Source organism: Saimiri boliviensis, chromosome 5 (genome assembly GCF_048565385.1).
Source record: "Saimiri boliviensis isolate mSaiBol1 chromosome 5, mSaiBol1.pri, whole genome shotgun sequence".
In the NCBI taxonomy this organism is placed as follows: Eukaryota; Metazoa; Chordata; class Mammalia; order Primates; family Cebidae; genus Saimiri; species Saimiri boliviensis.
This window is the reverse complement of record NC_133453.1, coordinates 109,133,400-109,147,783: the sequence shown is the minus strand read 5'-3', so window position 1 is coordinate 109,147,783 and position 14,384 is coordinate 109,133,400. Positions and strand designations below refer to the sequence as shown.

At 61.5% G+C, this 14,384-nt stretch overlaps 1 protein-coding gene across 22 annotated transcripts in view; it reads left to right on the top strand.

The window, feature by feature from the left end:
• The window catches only part of BIN1 (bridging integrator 1), a 57,519-nt gene extending 43,623 nt beyond the window's left edge, over positions 1–13,896 (top strand). For 2 of the 22 annotated variants that reach the window (XM_010342192.3, XM_074399818.1), the window contains 11 exons: positions 798–880; positions 2,357–2,401; positions 3,824–3,968; positions 5,367–5,495; positions 8,173–8,280; positions 8,703–8,726; positions 9,760–9,867; positions 10,654–10,743; positions 10,985–11,095; positions 11,368–11,469; positions 13,295–13,896. In XM_010342192.3, the coding sequence (XP_010340494.1) occupies positions 798–880; positions 2,357–2,401; positions 3,824–3,968; positions 5,367–5,495; positions 8,173–8,280; positions 8,703–8,726; positions 9,760–9,867; positions 10,654–10,743; positions 10,985–11,095; positions 11,368–11,469; positions 13,295–13,402 (1,053 nt within the window). In that variant the 3' untranslated portion in view covers positions 13,403–13,896. The remainder of the gene's footprint in view (positions 1–797; positions 881–2,356; positions 2,402–3,823; positions 3,969–5,366; positions 5,496–8,172; positions 8,281–8,702; positions 8,727–9,759; positions 9,868–10,653; positions 10,744–10,984; positions 11,096–11,367; positions 11,470–13,294) is intronic. The other 20 variants (XM_003931587.4, XM_010342194.3, XM_010342195.3 and 17 more) reach the window with 12 other exon arrangements.
• The last annotated feature ends 488 nt before the right edge of the window (positions 13,897–14,384 follow it).

Sequence of the window (14,384 nt, the reverse complement as noted above, 5' to 3'; positions counted from 1 at the left end):
GGTCTTGCTTTGTCTCCTGGGCCCAGAGGGGTGAAGCTCTGATGGTGGATTCCAGGCCCAGGGGCGGAGGAGGAAACGCCGTTCAGGGCCTCTCCTGACTCGCACCCCTGAGTGTGGTTTCTCGCCTTTTAGGCTTTCTCTTTCTTCTTACCTTTTCCCCTTTCCCTTCGAAGATTTGGGACAACTTAATGAAAAGTTTAAAAAATAGAGAAAGAGGTGTTTTAGAGAAGGAACATTTATATAAAATTAGTCCACAAAAATATATGCCACAGGGCATAGTTGTTTATAAATTAGGATGAAAATTCGGCTCTGAGCTGCCTAGCGGCCAAATCAAAGAAATGAATATTCTCAGTAATGAGCTCATGTGCAAGGAATAAACAACCTCTCACACCTGTGCTCTCAGTGAAATATCTGACAGTTGTAGTGTGGTCTGAAAGCATCTTGGCAAAATGACCTTAACAATTAAGATCAACAGTCGCCAAAACAGTTTTTAAGAGAAAAGCATAAAAACAGTGCAAGCTGTATGTGGCATCTTGGAATAGTCCTCTAAGTAGAAGGAGGGGAAAAGACGGCTTCCAGGAACAGCAGGCATTAGTGATGTCGCCCACTACCCCCGTTTCGTTGCCCCCCCGGTTTTTCTGGGTTTGGTGTGCTGGTTCCTTGCTCTCACAGATGGGGAAAGAGGAGCTTGTTCCTGGCAGGGGGTGGGGGCAGTGGGGACAAGCAGAGGTGTTTGCGGAAGGTGGGCTGTTTGGTGGCCCCAGAGGCCCTCCACCTCCTCACTGTCTCTCCCTCAGCTCAACCAGAACCTCAACGACGTGCTGGTCAGCCTGGAGAAGCAGCACGGGAGCAACACGTTCACGGTCAAGGCCCAGCCCAGGTGCGTGCGGGGAGGGCCCTGGCGCCCTCGACTCAGTGCACGGCAGGGGCACGGCTCCTTCCTGTGACCCTGTTGGTGCCTTCCCTGGTCTCCTGTGGGTTTGGCCTTGGGAGTCTGGGGACCTCCATGTCTTGGCCTCTCTGTGCTACGGGAAGCAGGTGAGGGCAGGTCTCTGTCTCGAATGTCCCTGCCCCTCTGGCTGTGTTCATCAAGGAAGGAGCACTCTGGGTAGCCCCCAGGTCCCTGAACCGGCTGACCCCATCACTGTGGGGCAGGAGCAGCCAGGGTTGGTGTGGGCAGCCTGCTCAGCTTTGGGGGCTGGGAGTGTGAACAGAGCTGACTCCGGGGTGTGCAATCCTCTTAGAGCAGGGAGGTAGCGCCCCCTTCCCTCTCCTGCTCCTGGAAAAGCTCATGTCCCTGGACGGTAGCATTATGCTCACCCAAATGGGGTCTTCTTCCTGTCCTCAGCCCCAGTCCCTCTGGGAAGCCCGGCTTCGAGGGGGTCTCTGCTTCCTGAGGGGACAGCTTGACGGAGGAGGGAAACACGTCGCTCCCTGGCTGTGGGTCAGAGGACGCAGCAAGCCTGGGAGGCCTCCTTTCTGGCCATGTGTGCGTGTGACCGGGGCTATGTGTGACAGGTGTGAGTGTGTGCATACACACAGGCATGTCTTAGCAGAGGGCAGAGAGCACCGATGAACCCTGTAAAACTGGGCAACTGTCTGCTTCCTGGGGTACCTGGAGTATTGCCTGGGATGACGATGAGGGTATCGGGTGGTGGTGATTGTCCCCTCCTTCCCTGAACATAAAATAGGTGTGGCTGACAGAGGGGGCGTGGTGCCCTGAGTAGGGGAGTGGGGAGGTTAGGAGGGTGATGTGGTGGAGGGCAGGAAGGTGGGGTGTTGTGGAATAAAGACCAAAAGGTGAATCCAAGGTCAGGCAGGGAGGGACAGCTGGGAACTCTAGGATGGGTAAGCAGGGGGACAGATGTAGGCACAGGTAGGCACACTGGGATGGGTAAACAGGGGGTAAGGGTGGCCGTCCTGGCCAGAACCATGGCTTCCTTTGGGAAGGGGGTGGAGGGAAGAGAGAGGGCAGTGCAGGCCCAGCAGCCTCCCTTCCTGCAGAGTGGCCCCTTGTGCACTCTGTGTTCGGCTGGGGGCTTTTCCTGGCATTCTGGGCACACCTGGAGCCCCTGGGAACTGGGACCACAGGCAGGGCGAATCTCCCCTGCCCCGAGCCTCCTGCCCCTCGCCAGGCCCTGTTAGCTTCACCGTGGGCGCCTGGCCACAGCGGAGGCCAGCCAGGGCACAGGGGATAGCAGGTCCAGGCCCTCTGCAAGGCCTCTGGTACTTAGGAGAGGCTTTTGCCCCTTAGTCCTCTGAGCAGAGGGGTTGGCAAAGAGGAAAGGGGACAGGCCAGTTCTGCACCTGGCCTTTCCCCAGAACGAAGGCCTCCATGTCCCGTCCGTCCCCACAGAAAGAAAAGTAAACTGTTTTCGAGGCTGCGCAGAAAGAAGAACAGGTACCGGCAGTGAGTGCTGCGGCCGGGCGCCGACGCCCGCGGCCTGGCCGGCCCTGTGCATGCGCCTTGCGCTGGCTCCCAGGCGCCACTAACCCGTAACCTGGCTCCGTGTGCCGTGCTGCCCAGCAGGGCTGTCGTGTGCGTGTCGGGTGGGAAGGCAGAGGCGGTGCCGGGCGGGCAGGCCTCTGAGCAGCTGGCTGGATTTAGCACGTTCCTCTGGGCGCCCCTCACCTGTCCAGCCCTAGGCGGTGGCCCGGGCCACCAGCCCACTTACCAGTGGAGAACAAGGCTGGGAAGGAGGCTTGGGAAGGAGCAGGGAGGAGACACTGCAGCGAGGTGGGGGTTTTTTGTTTTTTTAATTCTAGGTGTAGACTATGTGTATATACTGACACATACTCTTTAAGGAGGATACATTCCCATAACACACAAATTCCAAAAGGGAAGATGGTGTCAGTGACATCACCTTCGCTGTTCCATTGTTTGTCCCCAGGGGACACGGTCACTGGTTTCCGTTCGATGCTCCTAGACCTGCAATGCCCAGCACAGGAGCCAGTTGTCCCATGGGGCTATTGAGCACTTGAAACTGACCAGTGTGACCCGGCAGCTGAACTTTTCATTTAAATTACATGTAAATTTCATTAATTTGAGTTAGCATTGCCACCTGTGGCTAGTGGCAAGTGTATTGGGCGGCACCGGTCTAGGCCTCTCTATGCAGGTTCTGGTAGGGAATTTTCTCCCTGCACCCTCACCCCATGCCTGGGGCGCACAGCATCACACCACCTCCCCCTTGGGTTTCGACACTGAACGCCATGGCTTGGGACCTGACCCCTCCATCCCCAGTTGCCCGCTCCTCTGTGATGAGCGTGCCTGTCTCTGTCTGTCCAGGCCCTGCGAGCCAAGGTCTGGAGACATGTGCCAGGGTGCTGTGATGGACAGGCAGGGGGGGCAGTGAGGAGGCCTGAGGGGAGCAGGCCTGGGAGCCGTCCCCAGAACAGAGGGGCTGCTGTGTGTGGCATGGGAGACTCACTGTGCCTCTAGGATGTCTGGCTTTCTCCTGCTGTGGATCTCAGGCTGTCAGCATGGGCCCTGGTGGACCCCATGGAGCCTGTGGGGTGGTTGGCCTCTGCAGCAGGTGGTTCCAAGGGACCTGCCTGCATTTCTGGGGACCACTGACCTCCAGCCTGGAGTCTCACCTTGTGCTGTTCCTGTCTCCGAGGCAGGCTTCCTACCTCCAGCCCCGCAAGCCTAGGTCCCTTGGCTACCCCCTACCCTCCTGCTCTCACACACACACACACACACACACACACACACACACACACGGTTCCACATACCCCTTCACACAGATGTCAGCACACTTCCTCACTCCATCTCCTATGCCTCGGCCCCCAGCACTGGGTTTTGTTTCTTATACTGTCCCCACAGTGACAACGCACCTGCAAAAGGGAACAAGAGCCCTTCGCCTCCAGATGGCTCCCCTGCCGCCACCCCTGAGATCAGAGTCAACCACGAGCCAGAGCCAGCCGGTGGGGCCACGCCTGGGGCAGCCCTCCCCAAGTCCCCATCTCAGGTAGGAGTGACATCTCAGTGGCAGGTCCCCTGCCCTCCCTCCTTCTCCTCTGGCTTTGCTGTTGACCCCCATCCTCCCACTCCTCTGTCCCCTTTCTGGCCTGGGCAGCTGTGGACCTGAGGCTTCGCCCAGTGCGGGGTGGGCCCGGACCTCGGTCTCCTTCCACCCCATCCAGCTTTGCGTGCTTCTGGGAGGCATCCGTGACTGCCACCCCTCCCCAGCTCCCGCCCCCACTGTAGCACCCTCCCTTTCCCTCTCCTTGGCCTTTTGGCTGCTTGACTATGTCTGCATCTTCCTTTCCTCCCTAGCAGAGGCTCTGGGCCCTCAGCTCACATCTGGATCTCCGGAGTGGGCAGCCTGCCTCTCTTCCTGGCCTCTCTCTCTCTTAAAGGGGACTGAGGGAGGAGCCCAGCCAGGTGGCCATGCGGGACCTTTAAAGGGACAGAGAGAGGAAGCTCAGGGGAGAGTGTGGGGTGGCTAAGGGGGCAGGTCTTAGGCTCTGGACTGTCCCTGTCGCCACCCCGCTTGCCCCCAGCGGGCCCTCCAGGTGTTTGCAGAGACTCTAGGCGCTGGCTGGCCAGGTGGCGTGTTCTCACAGCCAGGGGTCCCGCAGCTCCCCCCTTCTCTGCTGCTGCCCTCCTCCACTGCTGACTAGGACTCAGGCTGAGGACACGGTGGGAGTCTGGACCGAACAGTGCTTCCCCTGGCCTGGACATGCTGCCAGCGCCTTCTGTGTTTTCATTCACTGAGTCCCCACAACCCCTCTGTGAAGCAGAAGCTGTTATCACCCAACTCGGGGAAGCCCCGCCTCATGGGGGCGTGACCTGCCTGAGGTCCCCCACCTGGTAGGCAAGGGTGTGGCCTCTGCTCCATCCTGGTGCCACACTGGCTTTGCAGGGACAGACTAGTCTGAGCTGGGCTCCCCATGGGCAGCACTGTGCCTGGGAGGTGGTGAGGGGCCCGCGGGAAGGGCAGAGGTGGGCAGAGGGAGGCTGGGGCTCAGCTGTGTCTCAGCGACTGTTTCCTTTCCCGGTCTTCTCACCAGGCGGGTGGGAGCCAGACCCTCCCACAGTGGGCCCGTGGGCGGCCTGGGGCCTCTCTCCCTCTTCTTCTCTCTCCCTCCTTTCTCTCCCCTCACCTCTGTCTTTTCTCTCTCCACACAGCGTTTCTGGACCTCCTGGCTCAGTGTCCTTCTCGGGGGTGGCCTGCGGTCTTGGTGTCTATGTCGGGGGGCTGGGAGGCACAGTGGCTCTTCATTTGCTGCGTCCTGCTCAGTGGCCTGGGTGGGGCTGTGGCCTGGGGCGTGACTAACCGTGTCTTTGTCTCTGTCTGTCTCCCCCAAACCCCTTGCTCTGCTGTGCCTTCCCGTGCGGCCCCTCACCCGCCGCCGACCCACAGCTCCGGAAAGGCCCACCAGTCCCTCCGCCTCCCAAACACACCCCGTCCAAGGAAGTCAAGCAGGAGCAGATCCTCAGCCTGTTTGAGGACACGTTTGTCCCTGAGATCAGCGTGACCACCCCCTCCCAGGTCAGCCGCGGCCGCCGCGGCCCAGCCCTCCTCTCTTCCTGCCCTCTCGGGCGTGCATGGCCTTCAACCTCTATGCTTCTGTCTCAAGAGCCAGGAATCTGGCCAGAGAGAGTGTCAGTTTCCCTCTCTCACCCTCCTTCCTTCCGTGCATCATCTTCCGTCATCTTCCATCACCCGTCTCCCAGCATGCACTAAGGCCACAGAGGGGAAGGTGCCCCCCTCCTGGCAGCAGCAGTCACGTCAGCAGTGCCCTCGAGGGGCAGTGGGTGCTATAGCAGAGGGGATCGGGGAGTGTGAAGGACCCGTGGCTGTCGGGGAAGGCTTCCAGGAACAGGGAGCGTTGGAACGCCCTGGAATGGCTGAAGCACCCGGACTTCAGCTCCCACAGCTGCTGTCAGCCACTCGAGGGCAGTGGCAGCGGCCAGGCTGCAGAGCAGAGCTGCTGCGTGCACACTCCCTAAGAGGCGCGGAAGGCCCCGATGGAGCAGGGAGCCCCCAGGGTGGCTTGGCTCTCTCCCCACAGGCCCTTGGCTCAACAGGGAGCCCCCCGAGGGTTTTGGATCTCTCCTGATGGGTTCTTGGCTCAGCTGGGGAGCTGCCTCTGGGGAGCCCGGCCCGCAGCCCCAGGTCTCACGTCCTTCATGGTGGAGCCCGGGTGGGAGTGCCTGTGCTGGAGTGGGCTGACATGTTGTCAGATTTGCCCAGGGGTGGCAGGCTTCCCCACACTCCCCCAGAGCTGACTGTCTCCTCAAGGCCAGCCCTCTAGGCCTCTGCAGGGGTGCGGCCCCAGGGCTCACTGGAGTCATTGTCCCCACCCGTGCCAGGGGCTCTAAGGAAGCCCCCTCCTCCCATGCTAGTCCGGCCTAGCTTACAGGGAGGCTTGTCAGTGTGGCCAGGGCCACAATGTCCCATCGCTGGGGCCGTGCCTGTCACATGCTTATTCCTGGGCTCGCTGGAAGGGGATCTGGTGTGGCGAGGGGGTGGCTGCTGGGGAGAGGTCAAGGGCCTGCAGTTTTAACCCGGGTTCCCCAGGTGGTTCTGAAGCCCCCGAATGTTGAGGACCCCCATTTGACTCCCTCCTCTGGGTGAGCCAGGGCCCTTCCCACACAGAGCCTCGCTTGTAGGGGAGGCTGTGCAATCAGGCTGTGGTGGCCTCCAGCAAACACCTTTGTGCAGCTCCAATGCCTGGGGGGCAGGTTGGAGGGGGTGAGTGTGGGAGTAGCTCTTGGGAACTGAGAACAGTGGTCGCCTCCAGGAAGGGTTGGGGATGGTGGGCCTCAAGCTCCTAGCGAGGACTAGGGCTAGAACTAAGGAACTTTAAATATCAGGCTGCAGGTGGCTGGGTGGGCGACGCCTGAGTTTAGGGGCCTGGCAGGTTCGTGGACCCCTCTGTGGGACAGAGGACGCTGTAGGAGAGCAGTGTGGGGCCAGGGCTGAGGACCTCTGGGGCTGCTTCTGGCTGGCCTCCCTGGCTCGAGCGTGCCTCTGCCCTGGGGTGCCTAGTGTGTGTGCAGGCGAGGGAGATGAGATGGCATGGGCACAGGCAGATACTGGATGGAGAATTGTGCCAGCCACTTCCTATATCCCCTAGTCTGATTTTCAGCCACCCTCTGGGAGGGCATCTGCCCCCATCTAACAGGTGAGGAAGGAACCTGTGGCCTGCGCAGCAGACCCATTCCAGAATAAGGTGTGACAGGCCAGGAGGTGGCCCAGAGACCACCCGCACCCAGCCTCTGAATGCGCCTGTCCCTCCCTGCCATGCCTGCTTCCCTGGCCACCGTGTGTGCCACCCCCAGGCAACTGGTCTTCCCGGTCAGGTCTGGGATGGGGGAGCCATGCCCTTTGGGTGGTGCATGGTGCAGGGCTGGGCTTGTCCTTGTCCATGACGCTGGTGCCCGCAGGCTTCCTGGCCCGTGGGGTGGTGAGTAGCCTGTGTCCCAGCATGGAGGGACACTCTCAGGCCTGCATGGCAAGGTGCCACCTGCCGGGGCAGGACAGTGAAGAGATAGTTGCTCTCTGGCGGATGAGCCTCCCCTCGGCGCACGACGGGTATTGCTGCCTGGCCTTCACTGACTTATCTGAGACGGGAGGGGGTGTTGCTGGGGCAGGGTGGGGGCCACTGGGGAGAGATGCTGGCTGCCCGCTGGTGGGAGGCACCTAGAGGCTGTGCACGGTGTCCTGAGGGTGCTTTCTTCAGAGACGGCAGTTAAGGGCAGAGCAGTGACTTCCTGCCCTGGGTTCCCCAGACAGGGCTGGACCTAAAGGAAAGGTGGCAGCTGGGATGGGCCCGGGGCAGGGCTTGGGGCCTTGGCCCTCTGGTTCCAGGAAGTGAGTCCACTTGGCTGGGGCTCTCTGATGCTTCGGCTTGGCCATGTGGACTGCTCCACGCCTTGTCCCCGAAGCCGTGGGACAGCTGGGTGTTCTCAGGACTGAGGGTCTTGGGTATCTCCTGATGGGCCCTCGGCTCAGCTATGGAGGTACCTCTGGGAAACCCTGAGTGGGGAGCGTGTGTGTGTAGATGGGCATCTGCTCTGTGCATGTGTGCCGTGTGTGTGTGCCGTGTGTGTGTGTGTGTGCGCGTGTGTGTACACGTGCGTGCCTGCACCTGCAGCGTCTGCCTGGGCTGAGGGCTCCCAGCCTAACACTAACTGCTTCCTCCTCTGCTGCTGCTGCCAAGTTTGAGGCCCCGGGGCCTTTCTCGGAGCAGGCCAGTCTGCTGGACCTGGACTTTGACCCCCTCCCGCCCGTGACGAGCCCCGTGAAGGCGCCCACGCCCTCCGGTCAGGTTGGTTGTGCCCACCACTGCCCATGGGCCCACCAGCCTCCAGGTGCCTGACCCTGGACTCATGTTGCCCCTGGCCACGTGGCCCCATCTAGGCCTGGGTCACTGCCCCTCCTCTGCCACCTCAGCCCTCGCCCCTCATCACGTCCTGGTTGTAGGGCAGGGAGCAGTCCTGGTCAGCTGGGAGAACTCTCAAGAGACGGTCCCTGACCACTTCCTGGCAGCTTTGTGCTCATTTTGCATCCTGGCCTGGGGTCTTGAAGCCCCCTAGAGGTGTCCGGGGCTTGGCCACCTGCACACCTTGGAGTCTAGCTGGCTCTGAGCCACCCCCGGGACCAGCGGGGGTTGGGTCCCTGGGGACTGCTTGCTGCCCTGTCTCTAATCTCTGTGCTCACTGTCCTTCTCGCCCTTACTGCTGCGCTCAGTCAATTCCATGGGACCTCTGGGAGGTAAGCTGCGTGTCTGCTCTGTGTCCAGCCCCTGGGAGGGCCACGCTTTCGCGTGTGCCGTGGCCTCCTCCTAGCCCGTTCACAGGTGCACGCACCCCACACACACCCTGCATGCAGCAAACACAGGCACGAGCTCACGCACAGGGAGCCGGCAAGGCGCCGCCGTCTCCAGCCACTCTGCTGCATATTCCTCTGGCAGGCCCTTGGAAAAGAGGCTCCTTGGTTTAGCTTGAGACAGGGGTCCCCTGTAGGTCCTGTTTTCGTAGCCTGTGAATGTTTGCCCCCAGGCAGAAGCGGGCAGGTCACCCAGGATGGATGAGTGTCCTCCCGGTGTGGGCAGGAGGGTGGAAGGTTCTTGGCCTCTCTGAGCGTTTCGACAGTGGGGAGCTGTTTGGGAGGAAGGGGAGAGGGGGAGGAATGGGTGCTTTGAGAGAGTCGGGGAAGGCAGGGTGGCTGGGTGCCTTCTGAGAGCAGGGCCTGAAGGCAGGTGCAAGGCCAGGTCACACAGGACCTGTGTCACTGTCACCTGCAAGCTCGGGACACAGAGGCTCAGGGAGGGTTCGGTCCTTGCCCAAGAACTTGTAGAAGCAGAATTCCAGCAGGGTCTCCTGGGCTCGGTCCCTGAGACCCCTGACACAGGCAGAGTGCTGGGAGGGGTGGGTGGGTGTGCGGTGCCCTTGGGGCACACGCTGGCAGCCCAGGCGCCTGGGAGCTCCAGAGGCTCCACAGCAGGGTTTTCCTCTGGAGGAGGTCGGAAAAAGCCAGTCTGGTGCAAGCTGGCAGGGCCCTTTTGACAAGTGGATTTTGGAGGCGCTGAGCCTGGGCAGCAGTCACACCTGCCTGTCCATTGGCGGTGGTAGGAGTGAGCATGTGGGAGGTGGGTGGCCGGCCGGCGGGCTCCACTGGTACCCACCCTGCCCCCACCAACCCCAGCTGCTGGTGACATCTTCTCTTGTCTTGTGACCCTGCCCCTTGCCTTTCCACCCCGGCCTCCCCGCCCCCTCCCTGTTCTCTCCTGGTGGCTTGTCACCAGCCCACAGAGAGTCCAGCTGGCAGCCTGCCTTCTGGGGAGCCCAGCGCTGCCGAGGGCACCTTTGCTGTGGCCTGGCCCAGCCAGACGGCCGAGCCGGGGCCCGCCCAAGTAAGTGCCCACCTCCAGCCCCTGTCTGGCTTGTCCCCAGTCTCTGAGGGTGCAGCATGGAAGGAGAGCCCAGAGGAGGGAGTGCAAGAGGGACCAGGCCTCCACGGACATGAGGGTGAGGACAGGGTTCTGAGCTAGGCTGCCCCAGCACCGGCTTGTCACCAAGGCTGTCAGGAATGAGGGTGGCTGGGCACAGCCCATCCTGGTCACCCACTTCAGCTCAGCCTCCCAGAGTAGGAGGAGGAACATTTAGAGTACCTACTGATCTATGCCAGGCAGTTTCCAGAATTTTCTTTTAATCTTCACCATCACCCTATGCCCGCCCTGGGTTGTGCTTAGGCTGGGACAGGCGTGTGCGGCTGTCCCCTGGCACAGACCGTCTACAGGTTCATCAACCTCCTGCCATGTGCCGGGCCAAGCGGGGTAGGTGGGCAGAGGCTGTGGCTGGGTGAGGTCTTAGTTCGGAGAGGGCAGGATCTGTGAGGCAGGGGCTGGGGGTGGCCATCCAGGGCCTGCACTGGGCTTCTTCACAGCATGTCACTCACATCCAGGGGCCTGCCAGCCTGCCAGCGCCTACTCTTCAGCTGCTTCCCCGGCCAAGGGCGCAGCCTGTCCAGCAGGGGTAGCTACCTGGATTCTTCGAGGCATTGGCTGGCTCTCACCTTTGCTGCCAGCCAGGCGATGCCTGCGGCCCTGTCACTTGGGTGCTGCCCTCCTGTGGCCTGTTTCCATGTCCTGGTTGTGTGCTGTCCTGTGTCTTACCCTACGCCGGCATTTATGTTGCAGCCAGCAGAGGCCTCGGAGGTGGCGGGTGGGACCCAACCTGCGGCTGGAGCCCAGGAGCCCGGGGAGACGGCGGCAAGTGAAGCAGCCTCCGTAAGACAGCAGGGACCAAGCCCTGCCTCTTCCTCCCCGCAGCCCGCCCGCCTGCCCGGGGCTCCCCTGTGCCCCCTGCTGGTGCTGGTCCAGGCCTGGCTCCTGTCGAGGAAGCTGGAGGCGAGCCTGTCTGGCACCAGGCACAGACACCTTTCTCCCCTCCCCGCCCCTCTCCTCCTCGGTGGCCCTGGCTGTCTCTGGACCACCTCCCTGCCCAGCTGACCCGTGCTTCTGCCCCCAGAGCTCTCTTCCTGCTGTCGTGGTGGAGACCTTTCCAGCAACTGTGAATGGCACCGTGGAGGGTGGCAGTGGGGCTGGGCGCCTGGACTTACCCCCAGGTTTCATGTTCAAGGTAAGCCCAGCCTCTGGCGGCTGTGGTCCCTCTGTGCCCTGGTGGGCAGATGAGGACTCTGAGCCCCAGGAGGCTCTGTGGTTTGCCCAAAGTCGTTCAGGCGCTACTAGGTCACTCTCAGACGGTGGCATCTGAGCCCCATCCTGTCCTGCTGCTTTCCAGCACTCCTGGTCTCCAGGTCGCCACCTGACCTCCCACCCGCGAGGCCCGAGCTCTGTGCAGGGCTGGACGTGGGAGGGAAGGTCTGACTCTGCTGTCTGCATCCTCCGCAGGTGCAGGCCCAGCACGACTACACCGCCACCGACACAGATGAGCTGCAGCTCAAGGCTGGCGACGTGGTGCTGGTGATCCCCTTCCAGAACCCCGAGGAGCAGGTGAGGGCCGGGTGGGGCCGCCAGAGCTCACGGGGACGGCAGGCAACCTGGCTGCGGCTGGCACCGCTGTGGCGGGGACAGGCCAGCAGGGGGCAGCAGAGGCCCGTGAGCGCCGGGGCTCCCATGCCCACCGCTCCTCCCCGGCCCCCACGCCTGGCCTTCCTCCCCTCTCCTTTCCTAGGCCCCTCTCCCCTTAGGCCCCTGTCTCTCCCTGTCCCCTGCCCCCTTCTTCCTGTAGCCTCTGCTTTCTTCCCTCCACGTCCCCCTTCGCTCAGGCGCTCTCGGCTCTGCCTCTGAGTCTCTCCCGTCTCTCCTGGTGGTTCCCGAGGCCTGCTTTCTTCCCAGGACAGGATGCCTGACTCCTCCTGCCCCTCCCACAAGGTGCCCACCCTGCAGCCGGATGGCACAAGGAGCACTGGCTGGGCTCACGATGCCCGTGTGCCGTCCCTCAAGGCGGGGCTGCCCACTCCGCGCAGGGCCATGGGCTTCCCAGCTGTGTCCCCAGCTGAGGCCCACCCAAGAGGCTTTCCAGACCCTTCTCCTCCTGCCGTGGCTTCTCCATGTTAATCTCCTGCAAGTCAGGGCTCCTGGTGAGCCTGGGTGTGTGCTAAGTGCGTCCCTCCTGGGCCTGGAACCCTCCTGCATCTGGGTCAGTTGCCCAGCCCAGGGGGCTGTGGACCCTCAGCAGGAACCTTCCCGCTGTGTAGATTGGAGAGCCCGTCTTTGCTTGTGGGGGGTGGTTGGTGCCATGTGGGCATCCAGCTTTCTCCACGGCTCAGCCTGAGTGCCTCGGGCTGTGCACAGAGGGCCTGGCTGGCCTCTTCCAGCTTCCAGAGGACACATTTAGTCATTAGCACATCCGTGTGAATGGGTTATCAGAGCGGCTGAGGGTGACAGTGGTTCTGGCTGGGTCTGGCATGAGGCCGACCCGGCTGGGGGTCCTAGGCTGGAATGCAGGGGTACCAGGTACTTACTGAGGCCCTGGGGTGGGAGGCCCGAGTGATGAGGGCCTCCTGGGCCTGGCGCTGATCCAGCCCTGCCTCCTAAGGCCCCAGATCTTCACTGACCTCCCAGTGGGCCAGCCCTGTCTGGGTAGGATTTCAAGCAGACTCCTAACCCCCAGCCCACAGTGGGAGTTGCTCTGGGATGGCCTGAGGGGGCTCAGATAGGGCATGAGAAGGGTCTGTGACAAGGCTGGAAATGACACAGCAGGAAATAACAGAGACCCAGGTAGGCCCCAGGCACAGCCCAGCCACCGGCAGGAGGGGATGACCACACAGCTCCCCGTGACCTGCCTGGGGCCAGGGGCTGTCAGCACTCCCAGAGAAGGCCCTGCGAGGGTCAGGATTGAAGCAAAGGGCAAGTCGCAGTTGGAGGGGCTAGTGGGGCGGCCCCAAGTCCTTTTAGAACTTGAAACTTGTTGCCACTTCCAGAATTTTCTGGGGTTGTTTGCGGAAGTCTGGAAACCTGGAAGGGATCGTGTGCTCTGCGTGCATCCGGGGGTGGGAGCCTCTTGGCCTGGACTGAAGGAGTTGTTTAGACACAGTCAGAGCAGAGAGCAGCAAGACTTGCCAAAACCAGCTATGAAAGGTTAGATCCACCTGCAGGTGACAGGCCGGCTCCTGTGGTGCCCGTGGGCAGGAGCCTCAGCCAGCAGCATCAGGGAGTGCTGCCTGGAGGAGGTATTCTCCAGGTGGGCTTGGCAGGCTAAGGGGCCAAGAGCAGCAGGAGGATGGCCGTCTTCCCAGCAGGCTGGAGCGGGCCTCATGCCCTGTGGGTTTGAGCCCCTTGCCCAGCCCTGTGCGACCCAGTGCTCTGCCCCCAGGATGAAGGCTGGCTCATGGGCGTGAAGGAGAGCGACTGGAACCAGCACAAGGAGCTGGAGAAGTGCCGGGGCGTCTTCCCCGAGAACTTCACCGAGAGGGTCCCGTGACAGCGGAGCCCATGCAGCCTCCGGGCGCGTGAAGAGCACCTCCTCCCGAAAAATGTGTGGTTCTTTTTTTTGTTTTGTTTTCGTTTTTAATCTTCTGAAGAGCAAAGGGAAATCAAGAGGAGACTCCAGGCAGAGGGGTGTTCTCCCAAAGATTAGGTCGTTTTCCAAAGAGCCGCGGCCCGGCGAGTCCGGCGGAATTCACCAGTGTTCCTGAAGCTGCTGTGTCCCCTAGTTCAGTTCCTGGCGCCCCTGCCTGTGCCCGCATGTGTGCCTGGCCGCAGGGCGGGGCTGGGGGCTATGCCAAGCCACCATGCTTGCCTGAAGCTTCGGCCGCGCCACCGGGCAAAGGCCCTCTTTTCCTGGCAGCTGCTGTGGGTGGGGCCCAGCACCAGCCTAGCCTGGCCCTGCCCCGCAGACGGTCTGTGTGCTGTTTGAAAATAAATCTTAGTGTTCAAAACAAAATGAAACAAAAAATCTGATAAAAACACAGAAAACACGTGTGTGTTTATTCTCCCTCTTCGTGTCTGTGAGTGTGGATAGGACTGTGCTTATCTGTGGCTTTCCTGCTGCGGCCAGCCACCCCTGGAAGCCTGCCCCCTGGGCTGGCACACCACAGGGCTTCAGCCCCTGGCACCTGGCATTTTTAGGGGTGGTCAGCTGGAGGTCAGGGACTGAGGGCTTGGTTGAAGGGGCTTGGCGAGTCATCTCTGCCTGAGAAATCCGCTGAGTGCTGTCCTAAGTGACCTTTTTTATTTTATTGTTTTGAGACTCGGTTTTGCTCTTGTTGCCCAGGCTGGAGTGCAATGGCGAGATCTCGGCTCACTGCAACCTCCCCCTCTTGGGTTCAAGTGATTCTCCTGCCTCAGCCTCCCGAGTAGCTGGGATTACAGGTGTCAGGCCCCACACTGGGCTAATTGCTGGTCTTGAACTCCTGTCATCAGGTGATCCTCCTGCCTCAGCCTCTCAATGTGCTGTGATTACA